At 34.5% G+C, this 16,847-nt stretch overlaps 1 protein-coding gene across 1 annotated transcript in view; it reads right to left on the bottom strand.

Moving 5' to 3' along the window:
- FAM20C (FAM20C golgi associated secretory pathway kinase) overlaps window positions 1-16,847 on the bottom strand; it is a 424,759-nt gene that overhangs the window by 24,026 nt on the left and 383,886 nt on the right. Inside the window, exons 8-9 of the mRNA XM_053694808.1 lie at window positions 8,616-8,697; window positions 5,796-5,855 (exon numbers count right to left, since the gene is read on the bottom strand). Of these exons, the coding sequence (XP_053550783.1) occupies window positions 5,796-5,855; window positions 8,616-8,697 (142 nt within the window). The remainder of the gene's footprint in view (window positions 1-5,795; window positions 5,856-8,615; window positions 8,698-16,847) is intronic.

Below are 16,847 nucleotides of genomic sequence, written 5' to 3' on the forward strand. Positions count from 1 at the left end.
GTGTAACTCATAAGTGTCCAGAAAATCATGGCTGAGGTGGAAACCCTGACTGCAGATGTGTCACTGGTAAATGGATGTCTTGGGATACCTTTTTAAAATAAAAGCAGGTGCACGCCAGGGGTGTCCTTTGTGTCCATTATTATTTATTTTAATACATTTTTTCAATTGACCCTTCTTTGCATTTTATTCAAGATGACTATAATATAGCACATGTGGAAGCAATGGGGCAAATTACTGGTGTAAACTATATTTCTTATGATATGATGTTACTGTTTGTTTCATCTGAATGTAAATGGATTTCACATTAAAAATTGTCCTAGACCTACTTGTGCTGCGATTATGGAGACAAAGAGCATTTCTTAGTAGATTGTGTGTTTGCTAAGAGAGTATGGAATAAATTGGGGACCTCTGATTAGGGCACCCAGTCATATTATGAGATCATATATGGCATCTTTGTAAAATCATATGCTCCCTGTAATCCTGACACTTTTAGACTAATTCATTCTGTTGTTATTTATTATTTGCGGTCAGCTTGTTGCCAATTAGACATTTTGAAATTAAAAATGACAAGGTGGTATTTCACTGTCATGAGGATCTGCTGAATGTATAAAGGAGGGAGAAAAGTGAGGGAGTAAAGTTATTCTATGGAATAGCCTTAATGTAAAAAGCAAATATCTGTGTATTATGTTTTTTTTCTGTATGTAAATATTTTGTATATTTTTGTAAATATCTAATTTGTATGTTGTGATTTTTATCAATAAACTAGTCTGCTTTTAAAAGGACACTAAAGTCAAAATTCAACTTTAATGATTCAGTTAAACTTGCCTTTTTAAGAGACTTTCCAGTTTACCAACATTCTGAAACTGCACACTGTATTTTTTTATATGCACACTTTCTGAGGCACCAGCTACAACTGAGCATGTGCAGAAACTCAGTTTATGAATCTCTCACTAATGCTCACATGATACAGAGAGCTTTGTTAATTGATGTAAATTTAGAGATTTAAGATTCAGAGTAAATGCTATTGCATTGGCTTCTTCTGATGCACTTTAACTAGGTTGTTATAGTGTTTTCTAAATTGTGCACATGCAAAAATATGAACGTTAAAAACAAAAAGTGAAATAAGACCACTAGGTTTTTTCCAGAAGATTAAGGCTATTTTTTTTTATTCTGACGAATTTAAAAATGTTATCAAAATCAAATGTCTATTTGGACTGGAATACTCTATTCTCCTCGATGAAAAGCATGATGGATTTTCACAGGCCAAAGTTATGACAAATAATTAAAAAAAAAATGTAAAATGAATTTTAATGGGATAGTAAAGTCCAAATTAAACTCTCATGATTCAGAAAGGGCATGCAATTTTAAACAACGTTTTAATTTACTTTTATCATCAAATTTGCTTTGCTTTGTTCTTAGTTGAAAGCTAAACCTAGGTAGGCTCATATGCTAATTTCTCAGCCCTTGAAGGCCGCCTCTTATCTGAATGCATTTGACAGTTTTCCACAGCTACAGGGCGTTAGTTCATGTGTTTGATATAAATTACATTGTGCTCATGCACGTTGAGTTATTAAAAGTCAGCACTAATTGTCTGAAATGCAAGTCTGTCAAAATATCTGAGATAAGGAGGCAGTCTGTAGAAGCTTAGATACAAGGCAATTACAGAAGTAAAAAGAATATTTCTATAACAGTGTTGGTTATGCAAAACTGGGGAATGGGTAATAAAGAGATTATCTATCTTTTTAAACAATAACATTTTTGGTGTTTACTATCCCTTTAAGGAATTGTAAAACCATTGAATTTCAAATACCTATTTTAAAAGATTAAAATGGGGAGAGCTCATTTTAAAGTATTATTCTGAGAACGCCCCCTACTGAAAATAGGTGTTTGCCTGTAAATCTCACACTGTAGTTTCAATTTATTAATGAGAACCTGTTGCTATCAAACGTTGGATTCATTTTTAATCAGCAAAAAAAACAAAAAAACACTGGGCATAAACTTGTAAAATACTTTTAAGATACAAAGTATTTCATGTGATATATCTCTGCATGGTACACTCATTTGTAGCACAGTGTGATAATTTATGTTATTGTGCGCAAGATTATTGCAGAGGGGAAACCGCGGCATAATAATGTGATAAACAAATTGCTAAATCATTATAAACCTTACAAACAAATGGGTAAATCATTTTTGCCAACAGATAAGCTGATTAGAACACAAGGCTGCAGAACACTATGTTGTATCATCCAGAGACTTTAACTTTTTTCCCAAATAACTTTTTCTAATTTAGATGAAGAATTTATAAACCTAAAGATGAAAACAAAATTATGTGCAAGTAATGCTGGCTTGTATCCATTAAAGGGACACAAACCCCATTTTTTTTTTGTTCTTTCATGATTCAGATAGTGCATGCAATTTTAAGCAACTTTCTTAAATTACTCCAATTTAAAAAATATTTCTTCAATTTTTTTGGTATCTTTATTTGCCACCAATCAAGCAAGCGCTACCCAGGTGCTGAACCAAAAATGGGAGTAATTAGGTTGTTGCTTAAAATTGCATGGTCTATCTGAATTAAGAAAGAAAGAAAAAATGTGGGTTTTGTGCCCCTTTAAACGTCACTGGTAATGCAAGTTAACTGCTCACAGACCATGACCAGGCAATGAAAAAATCTCCAATTTACTTCCTTTTTTGAAATTGCGCATTCATTGCATGTCCACACTTAAAGGGATATGAAACCCAATGTTTTTTTCTTTTGTGATTCAGAGCATACCGTTTATATAAAAAAAAAATACTTCTGTTATATAATTTGTTTTGTTCCCATGGTATTCTGTGTTGAAGAGATTTGGAGCACTGCATGGTAATAAAGGGATTATTTACCTTTTTAAACAATAACATTTTTTTTAAATAGACTGTCCCTTTAAACCGCTTGTGCTTTTATATATAAATTGTGTTTGTCCTACGCTCCTTAAAGAGGCCAAGAAAGCAAATTCATTAATCTAGGTATTCTTCAAAATGCTGCATATTTGCCTATCCCAGCTATTTCATTTGCAGTATTAAAGGATTACTTTCCGTTATAATATTTAAGCCAAACAACTAACATATTAAAGTTAATAAACATTAATTAAAACCTACTGACCTATATTTTCTCCAAAACAAAGTTTCATAACGTTCTAAAAAGTTATATCTTTTATTTGCCAATGATGTCACGTTATCCTGCCCACTATTTTCAGCACTGCATGTTCAAAATACTTAAACCAATGAAATTGTTTTAAAGCGCCATTTTGAAACCTAGGTATTGTAAACTGATTGGTACAGAGCAAAGGATACCCGCGGAGTGGGTTTGGAAAACAATTACATTTGCAGACAAGATTTCTGATATACGGTAGAGATATGTTAATGAAATGCTATTGATAAAAAGCGTATTTGGGGTAGTTCGTTAGTAACAGGCATAGAAAATATTTACTTACAGTGGCCCTTTAAAGTAAAAGTAAATCACTTTACATACTTCATGTAGAAAGCTCCTTTATTTGTTTTAACCGATCGCCGTTTTTAGCTGCTACAGCAGCCCACGGCTAAAAAAAAATGTTTTGCTAAAAGGTGACGTTTTCACCTCTTAGCCAATAGCCATGCGGTAAATCTGGCTTGGCGCACATGGGAGCCGGATTTACTGCACGGCTATTGGCTAAGAGGTGAAAACGTCACCTCTTAGCAAAACATTTTTTTTTTAGCCGTGGGCTGCTGTAGCAGCCAAGAACGGCGATCGATTTAAATAAAGTAGCTTTCTACATGAAGTATCTTATCACTTTAACAAGTTACAGAATTTGTTTTTTGACCTTTGCAACTAAGAGTGACAGTCTCTTCATAAAATCTGTAAATCTGAAAACAATTACTTTTTATTTAAACAGATACTATTTGCACAGCAGGTACACACTCTGGAACACAGGTTAAAGGGACACTAAACCCAAAATGTTTCTTGTTATTCTTTGCTGAAAGGTTTATCTAGGTAAGCTCAGGAGCAGCAAAGAACCTAGGTTCTAGCTGCTGATTGGTGGCTGCAGAAATATAACAATTGTCATTGGCTCATCCATGTGTTCAGTTAGAAACCAGTAGTGCATTGCTGCTCCTTCAACAATTGATACCAGGAGAATTAAACAAATTAGATAATAGAAGTAAAGTAGAAAGTTGTTTAAAATTGTATTCTCTATCTGAATCATGAAAGAAAATGTTGGGGTTTCATGTCCCTTTAAAGTGAATGTCAAGTTACTAATAGTGCCCCCGGCATTGGGTAGACTTTTAAAAATTAACAAGGGTTTAATTCATGAAATCTTTTATATGTATATTTTTTGCAGAATTTTTACCTATTTACCGCTGCGACGATAAGCGCAGCTCTCCCGTCTGCCATATTGTCAAATTGATTGACAAATGACGATTCGTACAAGGATTAGTTATTTTACAAATTGTCATCTGTCAATCAATTTGACAATAAGTGAGGAAAAAGCTAATTATTATTTGGTAATTTATTGTTCATGCACTAACAATTATACAATTGATCCATATAACCTGCATTATAATTACATTAGGTACCAGATAGGGATGTAATGCATTAAAAGATTAACACTTGTCCCCATAGGGTTATGCTTTCTTTATAAAGGTAATGAATATAAGTACAATAATTGTTGCCTAATTCCCTAAAGTAGTTACATGTAACTGGATACTGCTGGAATGATTTAAACTTCTGTTTTAAAGAGAAGTTAACATAATTTATTTTTTTTGTGAACAGTGTTTCAACAATTTAGGGCTATTTTATATAGCAGCTGTAAACCTTATGAATTGATAATGTCTATGGAGATATGGGATGTTACAAAAAGTTTACAACTGGAATTTAAACGAGCCCTTATTGGTGTATTTAACTTTTGTGTAAGGCACTGTGAAATATTCTGCCCCTAACCCCAAACAAAGTTAGCTCATATTTGGAGAATATAATATAACTAGAAAGAGTGTGCACAATAGTACAAAATGTCACATTGCTGATGCAGGTGTAGTTGGCCTAATTCATATAATCCTAAAGAAATTAAAGGGATATAAAACCCAATGAGGCTTTTCAAGGAGTTGTTTCTAGACTGCAAAACAATTTTAACAAAAACTGAGGTTTATGCAATGATCAAAGTAATGGAAAAACTTTTTCTTTCTTTCACGATTCAGATAGAGCATGCAATTTTAAGCAACTTTCTAATTTACTCCTATTCTCATTTTTTATTTTCTCTTGGTATCTTTATTTGAACAAGCAGGAATGAAATCTTAGGAGCCGGCCCGTTTTTGGCTCATCACCTGGGTAGCGCTTGCTGATTGGTGGCTACATTTAGGTGCTGAACCAAAAATGGGCCAGCTCCTAAGCTTTCATTCCTGCTTTTTCAAATAAAGATACCAAGAAAACAAAGAAAAAATAATAGGAGTAAATTAGAAAGTTGCTTAAAATTGCCTGTGCTATCTGAATCATGAAAGAAAGGAATAAAAATGTTCCCTAACACTTTAATCATTGCATTGCAAAAATCTGCATTTTTGTTATAATTGTTTTGCAGTCTAGAAACAACTCCTTGAAAAGCCTCTTTGTTATGCTTGTAACAAAGAGGCTGTATACAGAACTCCAATACTGACCAACCACTGCATAGCATGTTGCAGGGTTTGATTTCTGACATCTGCAGCATGTACTCTATATCAGCCAACATGCAGACTCTTCGGATTACATTTAGAATAATGTACTATGAACATGAGACCAATTCAGAAGCTGTATTTACCTGCAGCACTGATTCAATGGTACCAATATAGAAAGCTCATCATGTGAATATTTTCCAAACCTGGTTAACAGAAAACATAAATTATCTTAAAGACATTGCACAAATGTGTAAATAAAGGTCATATTAAAAGCCTAAAGCTATTTACACTTGTAATAAAACAAAAGGCAGATTTTCTGATAGCTATTTGCACAATATATTAATATTTATTTTTGTTACTGCCAAGTTAAACAACAAAAAAACAACAACCCATAAATAAATTAAACTTTACTTGAATTGCATATGCTACTAGTCATCTAAATTTAAGGGGACAGAGTGGTTAAAATTAGACTGCACATGAGAGCATATGTATAAAAGTTTTATGTACCAGCATTGAACCGTCACACCTGCACAGAAAACCAATGGTTGCCTCTAAAGCATACATCCTCAAACTTGGCCCTCCAGAGGTTTTGGAACTACATTTCCCATGATGCTCAGCCAGCATATGTTTGCTGAGCATCATGGGAAATGTAGATTAAAAACCTCTGGAGAGACAAATTTGAGGATGTCTGCTCTAATGCATCAGTAATGATTTAAACTTATAGGGACAGTATGGACCCAATACATAATTTTGATTACTTATTGTTACATATCAGAGAAGCATCCTGCAAGTGTTTCCACATCTATATGCTTGTAAGAAATTCATGAAACATTTATATATTCATGTTAGGAGGCAAAAATGGCCGCCAAACTCCGCCCACCTTTTGCATGTATAATTTGGTATGTTAAGTTTCTCCAATCACGATCAACTCTTAAATAAGTTTTCCTACTTGAACATGCTGATTTGTGCATGTGCGATTTGAAAAAGCTAACTCAATATTAGATGTGCCCTGCTAAACTGTCCTACAAAAGAACAGCTAACTGGACAAGAAGAAAGCTGTGGGCGGAGCTTGGCAGCCATTTTCAGCTGCTAACAAACTAAGGTTATTTCAAAGTTTTATGTACTTCTTACAAGCTTATGGTTGTGGAACCTGTTGCAAGATGCTTGTCTGGTATGAAACAATAAGTAATAAAAAGTATAAGGGTCTAGACTGTCCCTTTTAAACTTTTAAAGTTATCGCTGATATGATACAGGCAACTAACTTACTGAGTTGGTGCATTGTGGGTAAAACTATCACTAGAATAGTGATAGCATTTACTAGAAACATCTTTGTCCCTTATTAAACAAAAAGTGTGAATTACTTTTATTTTATTTTTTTAAATATGTGCATTATATTACCTCCAAGTTATCCACCATTTGAACAAGCAGCGATTGACTTTCAAATGATTGGTCTTGGGAATCTAGGGCTTAAAGGGTCACTGAACCCAAATGTTTTCTTTCGTGATTCAGATTGAGCATGAACTTTTAAGCAGCTTTCTAATTTACTCCTATTATCAAATTTTCTTCTTTCTCTTGGTATCTTTATTTGAAATGCAAGTTTAGATGCCGGCCCATTTTTGGTGAACAACCTGGGTTGTCCTTGCTGATTGGTGGATAAATTCACCCACCAATAAAAGTGCTGTCCAGAGTCCTGAACCAAAAAAGCTTAGATGCCTTCTTTTTTAAATAAAGATAGCAAGAGAACGAAGAAAAAATGATAATAGGAGTAAATTAGAAAGTTGCTTAAAATTGCATGCTCTATCTGAATCACGAAAGAAAAATTTGGGTTCAGTGTCCCTTTAAGGGAGCTGAGATTGAGGGGTTTGAATACTTACCCTTCATCTAGCTCCCTTTTGCTCTTCAATCCACATCCTGATCTCCAGGTTGATGACATCACCACGCCCATGTGTGGTGACATCAGCATCACCGGATAGCCTAGGCAATGCAGAAACCTTGGCCAACTCATAAAGGCCTATAAGTGCAGAGGGGGGCTGTGATCGGCTCTGAAAACTGCCCTGCCCAGATGATGTCATCTGCATTTAAAGGGTTAATAACCTGCTCATACCATCACCTGATTATTTTACCTGGGCTCTAGTTTGAATGTCCAGAAAATCTGGTTTGTTAAAGGCTTGGAGTTGAGAAACACTGCTTTAAGTCGTACAAATGTTTGCTATGCAAATTAGGTGGAGGCACTCCAGGGAACTTTCACTCAGGCCTGTATGTTTGGTCAATTCACTTCATATTTGTTTTATGTTTGATCTGCTTCAAACTTCCAATTCAACCAATCAGAAGTTCTAATGTGGGACTGGTATCTTTAACCCTTTCCAGTCCTATGTCGGAATATATCCGACAAAGGGTTTTACTGCTTGCGGTCCAATGTCGGATGTACTCCGACATGTTCCCTCTAAGGTGCCGAAGTTCCCAGTGACATTACCAGTGATCGGTGCACAGCACTGACCAGCAGCCTCATCGCAACAGCACGCTCAGCAATCAGCCAGAGATTCCCCGCTGTCCCTGAATGGAGAGAAATGAGAGGCCGGGAGGGAGGAGCCTGGCAGCCCAACCCTGACAGTTGGATAGGCTAAACCCATTTAGTGTTGTGTGTGACGGATCTGGATATGCTGAGCAGCTGAGCCTATTTATCAATCTGCTGTCTCTGTGGATATATATATATATATATATATATATATATATATATATATATATATATATATATATATATATATATATATATATATATATATATATATATAGTATAATGTGACACATCACTTTCCTATAATAAAATAACTGCATACTTTCCCATATGTATCACTAAGGCTGATGGTAATAAAATAAATAAGACCTGCTGGTGCACTTATTAAAAATTAATAGGACCCAAAAGGGTTAAACTCTGATTTACTGTAAGAGTTGTTAATATTTACCCTCTTCCATTATCCAAGTGAATAATAAAAGTCTCGTTTCCAAACTTCTCAAAGGTCTCATAATGGTGCCGATCCATATTTCCTGAGTAAAAAGAAATTGTTTTAATTAATAAATATATCTTACGGTTATCATTATATAATTTGATGTCCAATGAGTATGAATTACATAGAGGTCGTATTAAATAGTAAGATAAATAAGAGCAATTTATTTTTTTAACATGGAAACTGTGGTGAAAGCTATATTAAAGGTACATAAAACCGAATATTTTTCTTTCATGATTAAGATAGAGAATACAATTTTAAACAACTTTTTAGTTTACTTCTTTTATCAATTTAGCCTCATTCTCTTGGTATCTTTTATTAAAGGAGCAGCAACGCACTACTGGTAGCAAGAAGAACAGATCTATAAGCCACTGATAAGAGCTATATTTGTGCAACCACCAATCAGCAGCTAGCTCCCAGCTCTTTAGCCTATCTAGATATGCTTTTCAACAGCAGATACCAAGAGAACAAAGCAAAGTAGATAACAAAAGTAAATTGGAAAGTTGTATTTTGTATGTTCTATCTGAATCATGAAAGAAAATGTTTGGGTTTCACTTCCCTTTTAAACACTAAATACATTCTATATGCATAGTATTGAGGTTATTCCGCGCTTCCCTTTAGTCATTGGTGCCGCCATGTTGAAATCTAGCTTTCAATAGATTCCAGTGCTGACTTGTTTGTACATGTGCTGCAACTTGGGTTCCATAATAGCAGCACCCATGATGAGAGGGAGGTGCTTGAAATGTGTTTAGTAACATAGTATCATAGTAACATAGTAGATGAGGTTGAAAAAAGACGGAAGTTCATCCTATACAAATCTAAAATACTTACAAAAAGATCCAGTTAAGCTTAAATAATCCCATTTAATACTAGCAATCATATCCATAAATTTTGTTTCTAGACAGAAATGTATCCAAACAATTTTGAAATGCATATAGGGTATTGGCATTCACTACCTCCTTTTGGTAAAGTATCCCTTTAATAATAAACTAGGAAACCATGATATCTGTAAGAGAACTTCAGACACAATCAAGAATCTCCCGTATTCAGCCCAATAACCAGAATGAGATATTTTACTATAGAAAAAAGTACTTAAAGGGACAGTCTACACCAGAATTTTTATTATTTTAAAAGATAGATTATCCCTTTATTACCCATTTCCCAGTTTTGCATAACCAACACAGTTATAATAATATACTTTTAACCTCTGTAATTATCTTGTATCTAAGCCTCTGCAAACTGCCCCTTTTTGCAGTTCTTTTGACAGACTTGCAGTCTAGCCAATCAGTGCCTGCTACCAGATAACTTCACGTGCACGATCACAGTGTTATCTATATGAAATATGTGAACTAACACCCTCTAGTGGGGAAAAACTGTTAAAATGCAATCTGAAAGAGGTGGGCTTCAAGGTCTAAGAAATTAGCATATTAACCTCCTAGGTTAAGCTTTCAACTAAGAATACCAAGAGAACAAAGCAAAATTGGTGATAAAAGTAAATTGGAAAATTGTTTAAAATTACATGCTCTATCTGAATCATGAAAGTTTTTTTTGGCCTAGACTGTCCCTTTAAGAATTTTGTAACTTATTGGTATTTTGAAATGATTTAGTATCTTCAATGTGATGTTTACAATGTACATTATATAAATATTTTTCCTCCATGCATTAAATAATGATGTTACTGTGCAATCTATAAAATGTACATTCTGTTACATACTTTTAATATGAGTTTCAATGTGTATCATTAGTTGGATTTTTAGGACTAGATTGATCAATCCCTTTTCTCTACTTTAACTGCAGGTTTGTGCAAGTAAATCTGCGGTCATCAGACTGCTGCTTCCCTACCCTGTTATCAACCTCTTAGGTGGAGAATTTCAATTTGATTGACGGCTCCTGCCCAAGCGTTCTTGGCTGTGCGCGGGCAGGGGGCGGGGTTGCACGCGAGCACAAAGGAGAGCTTGGGACAGACAGGGGCGAATATGTACGCCTCTGTCTGCCATGGATTGATAAGTAGATCTTTTAGAGTGTACTTTCAATACACTTTTCAAACTGGTTATTTTATTGAACCCTATATTGTACTATATGTATTTTTCCTTTGCTGCAGAAGTCTAATGTACATCCCTTAGCAAGATACACGGCTATGAATTTAAAATTGCCCAAAGAGAATCCTGTTAATGACTTTGCATTTTAAGATGTTTTATGTATTTTTGTAAAACACTCTTTTAGCTACAAAATAAGTTGTGGTAAACTCTCACACTTTGCATAAACATAATCTTTTTCATAAAATAATGCTAGCAACATTTTCACTTTATACAATAATTGTATTAAAGGGACGGCACGTGCTATTTTAATCAACTTTCTAATTTACTTCTATAATCAAATTTGCTTCATTCTCTTGTTATCCTTTTATGGAATGAATATTGGCAGCTAGCTGAACACCTCTAGTTAGCCAATCACAAGAAACAAATGTGTGCAGGCACCAATCAGCAGCTAGCTCTCACTAGTGTAGGATATGTGCGTGTCGTTTTTCAACAAGAGATACCAAGAGAACAAAGCACATTTGAAAATAGAAGTGAATTTAAAAGTGTATTTAAATGACCTGCTCTATCTGAATCATGAAAGTTTAATTTTGACTTTCCTATCCCCTTAAAGTTGTGATTTACATACCAAATCTTCTCGCAATACTCGCCTGCCCCCCTTCCTACTACTCCTTTTTTTTTTTTTTTTTTAAGTGTTTTGTGTGTATATATATGTATATGTGTGTATATGTATGTGTGTGTGTGTATATATATATATATATATATATATATATATATATATATGCAAACAACAAATGTTGTGCAAAGGAGATTTTCAGGGACATTTCCAGGGACATACAACAAAATCCAGGGGACTGTTGGCAACTATATATATATATATATATATATATATATATATATATATATATATATATATATATATATATATATAACAAAATTTCAAAAATCCCAGCCACTGAGTCTTAGAATCAAGAAGTTTTTATTCTTCAACAAAGGATATGATCAAATTGATCTTTCACAAAAAGCAATCATGACTATCAAGGAAACATAAGGTGTAAATTCACTCAGATCCACACATACCCCATCCACCAAACACATCCGTATCTAACCCTCAGCATAAATATTGAAAAGAAAAAACATCAAAGCAAAAAACATCAGAGAAATAAATGTATTATCACACCTTATGTTTCCTTGATAGTCATGATTGCTTTTTGTGAAAGATCAATTTGATCATATCCTTTGTTGAAGAATAAAAACTTCTTGATTCTAAGACTCAGTGGCTGGGATTTTTGAAATTTTGTTATTATTATACAGTCTTTGACCGGACTTTATCCCGTGCCTGAGCACACTAACTAGAAAGGGTGGTGCGGTTACACTTTATCGTATATATATATGTATATATATGTATATGTGTATATATATCAGATTGCTTTTCCATAGTATCTACTGATAAAGCATAATGTTTAAACCAGGATAATTTACCATCACTTTAATATCCCTTTAAAATAGATATTCATATTTGTATGTTTTAGTCACTGTATTGTTTCCCTCAGTTTTTTGACTGGACAACTCTATCCTCGGTTTAATACGACACACAGTAACCAGAGTAAGTCTGGCTAGATGTCATTTCTATAGCACTGATTAGCACTGATCTAAATGCTGCATAGCCACAGAGTGACCTTCAAATGTGTGTATTTGTCTGTCAAAACAAAGGCATGGCAGCTTAATAATGCATATAATTCCTAGAAAAATCTCAAAGGATTGTAAACTGTGGAAATATAATATTGGTATTCAATAAATCCTCAATAAACAAGTGCAAACTTGCAAGATGAAAAGGTCCATGCATGTCCATCTTAGCTGTATTACCACCAGGAGTGTGGATATATTTCAAGTCAGAGGCGAGCAGCATGTTTATTAATGGGAGCCCTTCTCTCATTATAAAACTCCTGTTTTATTAGTGCTCCTACAGTACAAATACTTGTGTAGTCACTGTGCATTCTCAGTATGCAGTTAGCTGGTAATACAACCAAACATACAGAGAACTCAAGGGACAGCATGCTTATTTAAAGGGACACTGAACCCAATTTTTTTTTCTTTCATGATTCAGATAGAGCATGCCATTTTAAGCAACTTTCTAATTTACTCCTATTATAATTTTTTCTTCGTTCTCTTGCTATCTCAATTTTAAAAGCAATAATGTAAATCTTAGCAGCAGCCCATTTTAGGTTCAGCACCATGGATAGCGCTTGCTTATTGGAGCCTTACATTTATCCACCAATAAGCAAGCATAACCCAGGTTCTCAACTAAAAATGGGCCAGTTCCTATGCATCCCATTCCTGCTTTTTAAATAAAGATAGCAAGAGAATGAAGAAAAAAATACTAGGAGTAAATTAGAAAGTTGCTTAAAATTGCATGCTCTATCTGAATCATGAAAGAAAAAAAATTGGGTTTAGTGTCCCTTTAAAGGGACGGTCCACACTAAAATTGTTATTGTTAAAAAAAAAAAAAAAAAAAAAAATAGACAACACCTTTACTGCCCACAACCAACATTGTTATATTAATATACTTTATAATGTTTAAACCTCTAAATTTCTGCCTGTTTCTAAACCACTACAAAGTGTCTCTTATAACATGATTTTTTGTTTGCTTTTCACAGCAGGAGACTGCTAGTTCATGTGGGCCCCTATAGATTACATTGTGTACACACCTGTGGAGTTATTTAAGAGTTAGCACAACACAGTACAAAATGCAAGTCAAAAGATAATAAATAAAAAGTCAGGGAGCTGTCAGAAGATGCTTAGATACAAGGTAATCACTGAGGTAAAAAGTATATTAATATAACTGTGTTGGTTATGCAAAACTGGGGAATGGGGGGGCGGCGCAGTAGCGGGTGAAGCCACCTCCCTGAAATGAGTTTTTGCAGGTTGGGATGTCTGGGCAGTGTTCTTGAAAACCCCCTCCGCGGAACCACAGGTTGTTCTGTACAAATTCTGAGAAGCTCAAGGTGTGGCAAATCTCAGCAGGAAGAATCAAAAGTCTCTTCCTCTCTGGTCTTAAAGGGACATGAAACCCAACTTTTTTCTTTCATGATTTAGATAGAGAATACAATTTTAAACATCTTTCCAATCTACTTCTATTATCTAATTTGCTTCATTCTTTAGATATCCTTATGGAAGAATCAGCAATACACATGGGTAAGCCAATCACACGAGGCATCTATGTGCATGCACCAATCTGCAGCTACTGAGCCTATGTAGATTTGCTCTTTCAACAAAGGATATCAAGAGAATGAAGCAAAATAGATAATAGAAGCAAAATGAAAAAAAAAATTGGGTTTTCATGTCCCTTTAACTTAGTAAAAAAAAAATACAAATGAATATGGTCTTAGAGACTTTTCTTGAATTATAAACAAATATTTTAGTATATTAATATTTATTTTCCCCACAGGCATGAGGGAATAAAAAACAAAAATGTAAATACGCCAATACTTTTTCTTCCCCAGGCACAAGGGAGCTGCCATTTATTTACCTCTCAGGCTCCCTCCCAGGGTTCTAATTATATTTTAATATGATTATATTATTATAACTTGTTTGTTTTTGTTAACTATATTCTTAAAGGGATATGAAACGTATTTTATTTTTTCTTGATTCAGATAGAGCATGTCATTTTAAATAACTTTCTAATTTACTTATTATATTTTTTTCTTCGTTTTCTGGTATCGGCTCAATGGGTAATCACTGGTTGCCTCGAGCGATGGCCAAAATAGTGGCCCATGGTCATGTGATCACTCTGACAGAAATTACAAGCCACCATTTGTTTTCAATAGCTTGTCATGTCCCCTCCCCTTCTGTTCCAGTGAAATCGTACAGTAAACAAAATTTAATTTAAATATATATATATTTTAAAAAATTTTTTTTTTTTTATCATATTATCCCCCCACCTAAATAAAAGGGGATAAAAAAAATTGGGTATGCCAGAAAATTTGCACATACAACTCCCTTTTAAAACCTGTGTTTCTCAGGGGACAACATCTGTTGCCCAGGGATTTAAATCAAACATTAAAACCATTATCAGCATCTTTTACATAAATGTTACATATAATACATGCCGTTTTTTAAAGGATAATAAAAAAAATGTGTTTGTTTTGCAGTTTAAGCGCATTGCTTTTAACTACTGTGATTTGTAACACATTTTCATTTAGGTAAATATAGCTCTATAGTAAAAAAACAAAAAAAACAAATGGATCATTTTAAATTCTTAATATCTGAAAATCTCTTCAGGGATAGCCAACTCCCAGAATCAGAGTTTGAGATCTCTGCAGTGTTTTATTAGCCCCGCACATATTTGGTTGAAACAATAACTTCCATTCATCCTCTCTCAGGCCGTGATAAAGCACATGATAAATACAACAGCAGGAGTATTGTGTACCAAGCAGCCATAAAAAGGGATATAAATTCACTATGAAAAGCTAATAAAATGGTCTAGTATAGCGAGCGGACTTGGTATGAAGCAAATGCATGTAATTTCAAACAATTCATGTGTTTTATTTTTGTTGCAAAGATACATACATTTGTATTTTGAATTATGAAAATGTATTGTCATTTTGTAAAATAGAACGTCACATTTTTTCTGTATTCAGTCTATGTACAAACAAAACAGGTTTCATAAATATACTGAAGCTTTTTTTTTTTTTTCTTGACGAAACATGTTAGGCAGCAAATGAACTGGTCTAATGTTACAGACCAGCACAGAATGAGTTAAATGCTTTTAATCAATATTTTTTTTATTAGAAAGGAGTTAAGCTGTTTTTTATTGCTATAAAATCTACTCTCTCCCATCCCGAGCAGTGTAAATATACACACTCAAGGGCATAACTGCAGGGGACTCAATTGAGACCAGGCCCACACATCTAGAGGGGGCATTTGGCCCTGTAATCAGTAGTAGCATTGCTACAAGGGGACTTTGTGGGGCCTGGGTCCCACCTGCATCATATATGGTCTGCTGCAAAATAGGGCTCACAGTGTGCACAAATTTTATGGATTTGCATTAACAAATATGGTGGCAGGTTTTCCAAGATGGCCGACACAGGGCCAGATTATGAGTGGAGCGCAAACGTTTGTGAGCATTAAGGGGTTTATCGCAGGTGTTTAAGCTCATCGGGTTTACTGCTAGTGTTAAGAGTTGAAAGTAAACGTGTTTGCCCTTAAAGGGACAGTCAACCCAAAATTTGTCATAAGTCATTCCTATAAAACTGCAAACACTTATTATTCTCAACTACAGCCCAAGTTTCTAACATAAATCGTTTATAAGTAATAGCACTTACTTTTTGCGCCTCTGCCTGTTTAAAATGTCCGCCTGCCCCTCCCCTATTTCGTCACAGGAATCGTTATTCTGTTGCAGCGCTCGGTTATTTTTCGGCCGTACACGCTCCTGTGTTTTGCGCATGTGCAATGCACCAATAAGACTGCTAACCAAAACCCTCTTCCAAACTAGATTGTGCTTTATCACCTGCTTTAGTATCTGAAGCCATCACATCTTTATAGCAATGAGATAGGAGGCACTTAAAAAACAACATATATCCTAAATAACTGTAACATATAACGCTTATCTTATTTCCTCAGGCATTGGCTGAACATAATAAAAAGATCATCTAATCTGGCTACTATAGAATAATACTGGGTGGAAAAACATAAGCAGACAAATCTGGTCATCAAGATCTGTTCATAACACAAATAAAACCAGCCTCAACAGACAAAACATGTATTCAGGCTCTGAGGGGTGCACACATGTGCAGTATAAGATATGCTACAGGAATACACATATATTGCAAATAAACAGTTTTCATTTATATACAGTAAACACAGAATAAAATACTAATTAAGAGCCAAGTACCCACAAAGCGAAGCAGAGCCGATGAAAACTGTCCGTCCTTTAATGAAAGTATAATGCCAAATTTATTTTGACCACAAAAGCGTACGTGATAAAAGCTGATATGTACATTGGCATATGACTGCAAATACGCTGGCCAGCAGGAATGATATTTGTGGGCTGGTTAGGGTGTGATGTAGCTAAAAATGATGATTTGTGCTGTCATCATTACTATATTCTAATTACTTGACTAGGAGTTTTGTATGACTCGCATGCTAGAAAATA

Source organism: Bombina bombina, chromosome 11 (genome assembly GCF_027579735.1).
Source record: "Bombina bombina isolate aBomBom1 chromosome 11, aBomBom1.pri, whole genome shotgun sequence".
Taxonomy (NCBI): domain Eukaryota; kingdom Metazoa; phylum Chordata; class Amphibia; order Anura; family Bombinatoridae; genus Bombina; species Bombina bombina.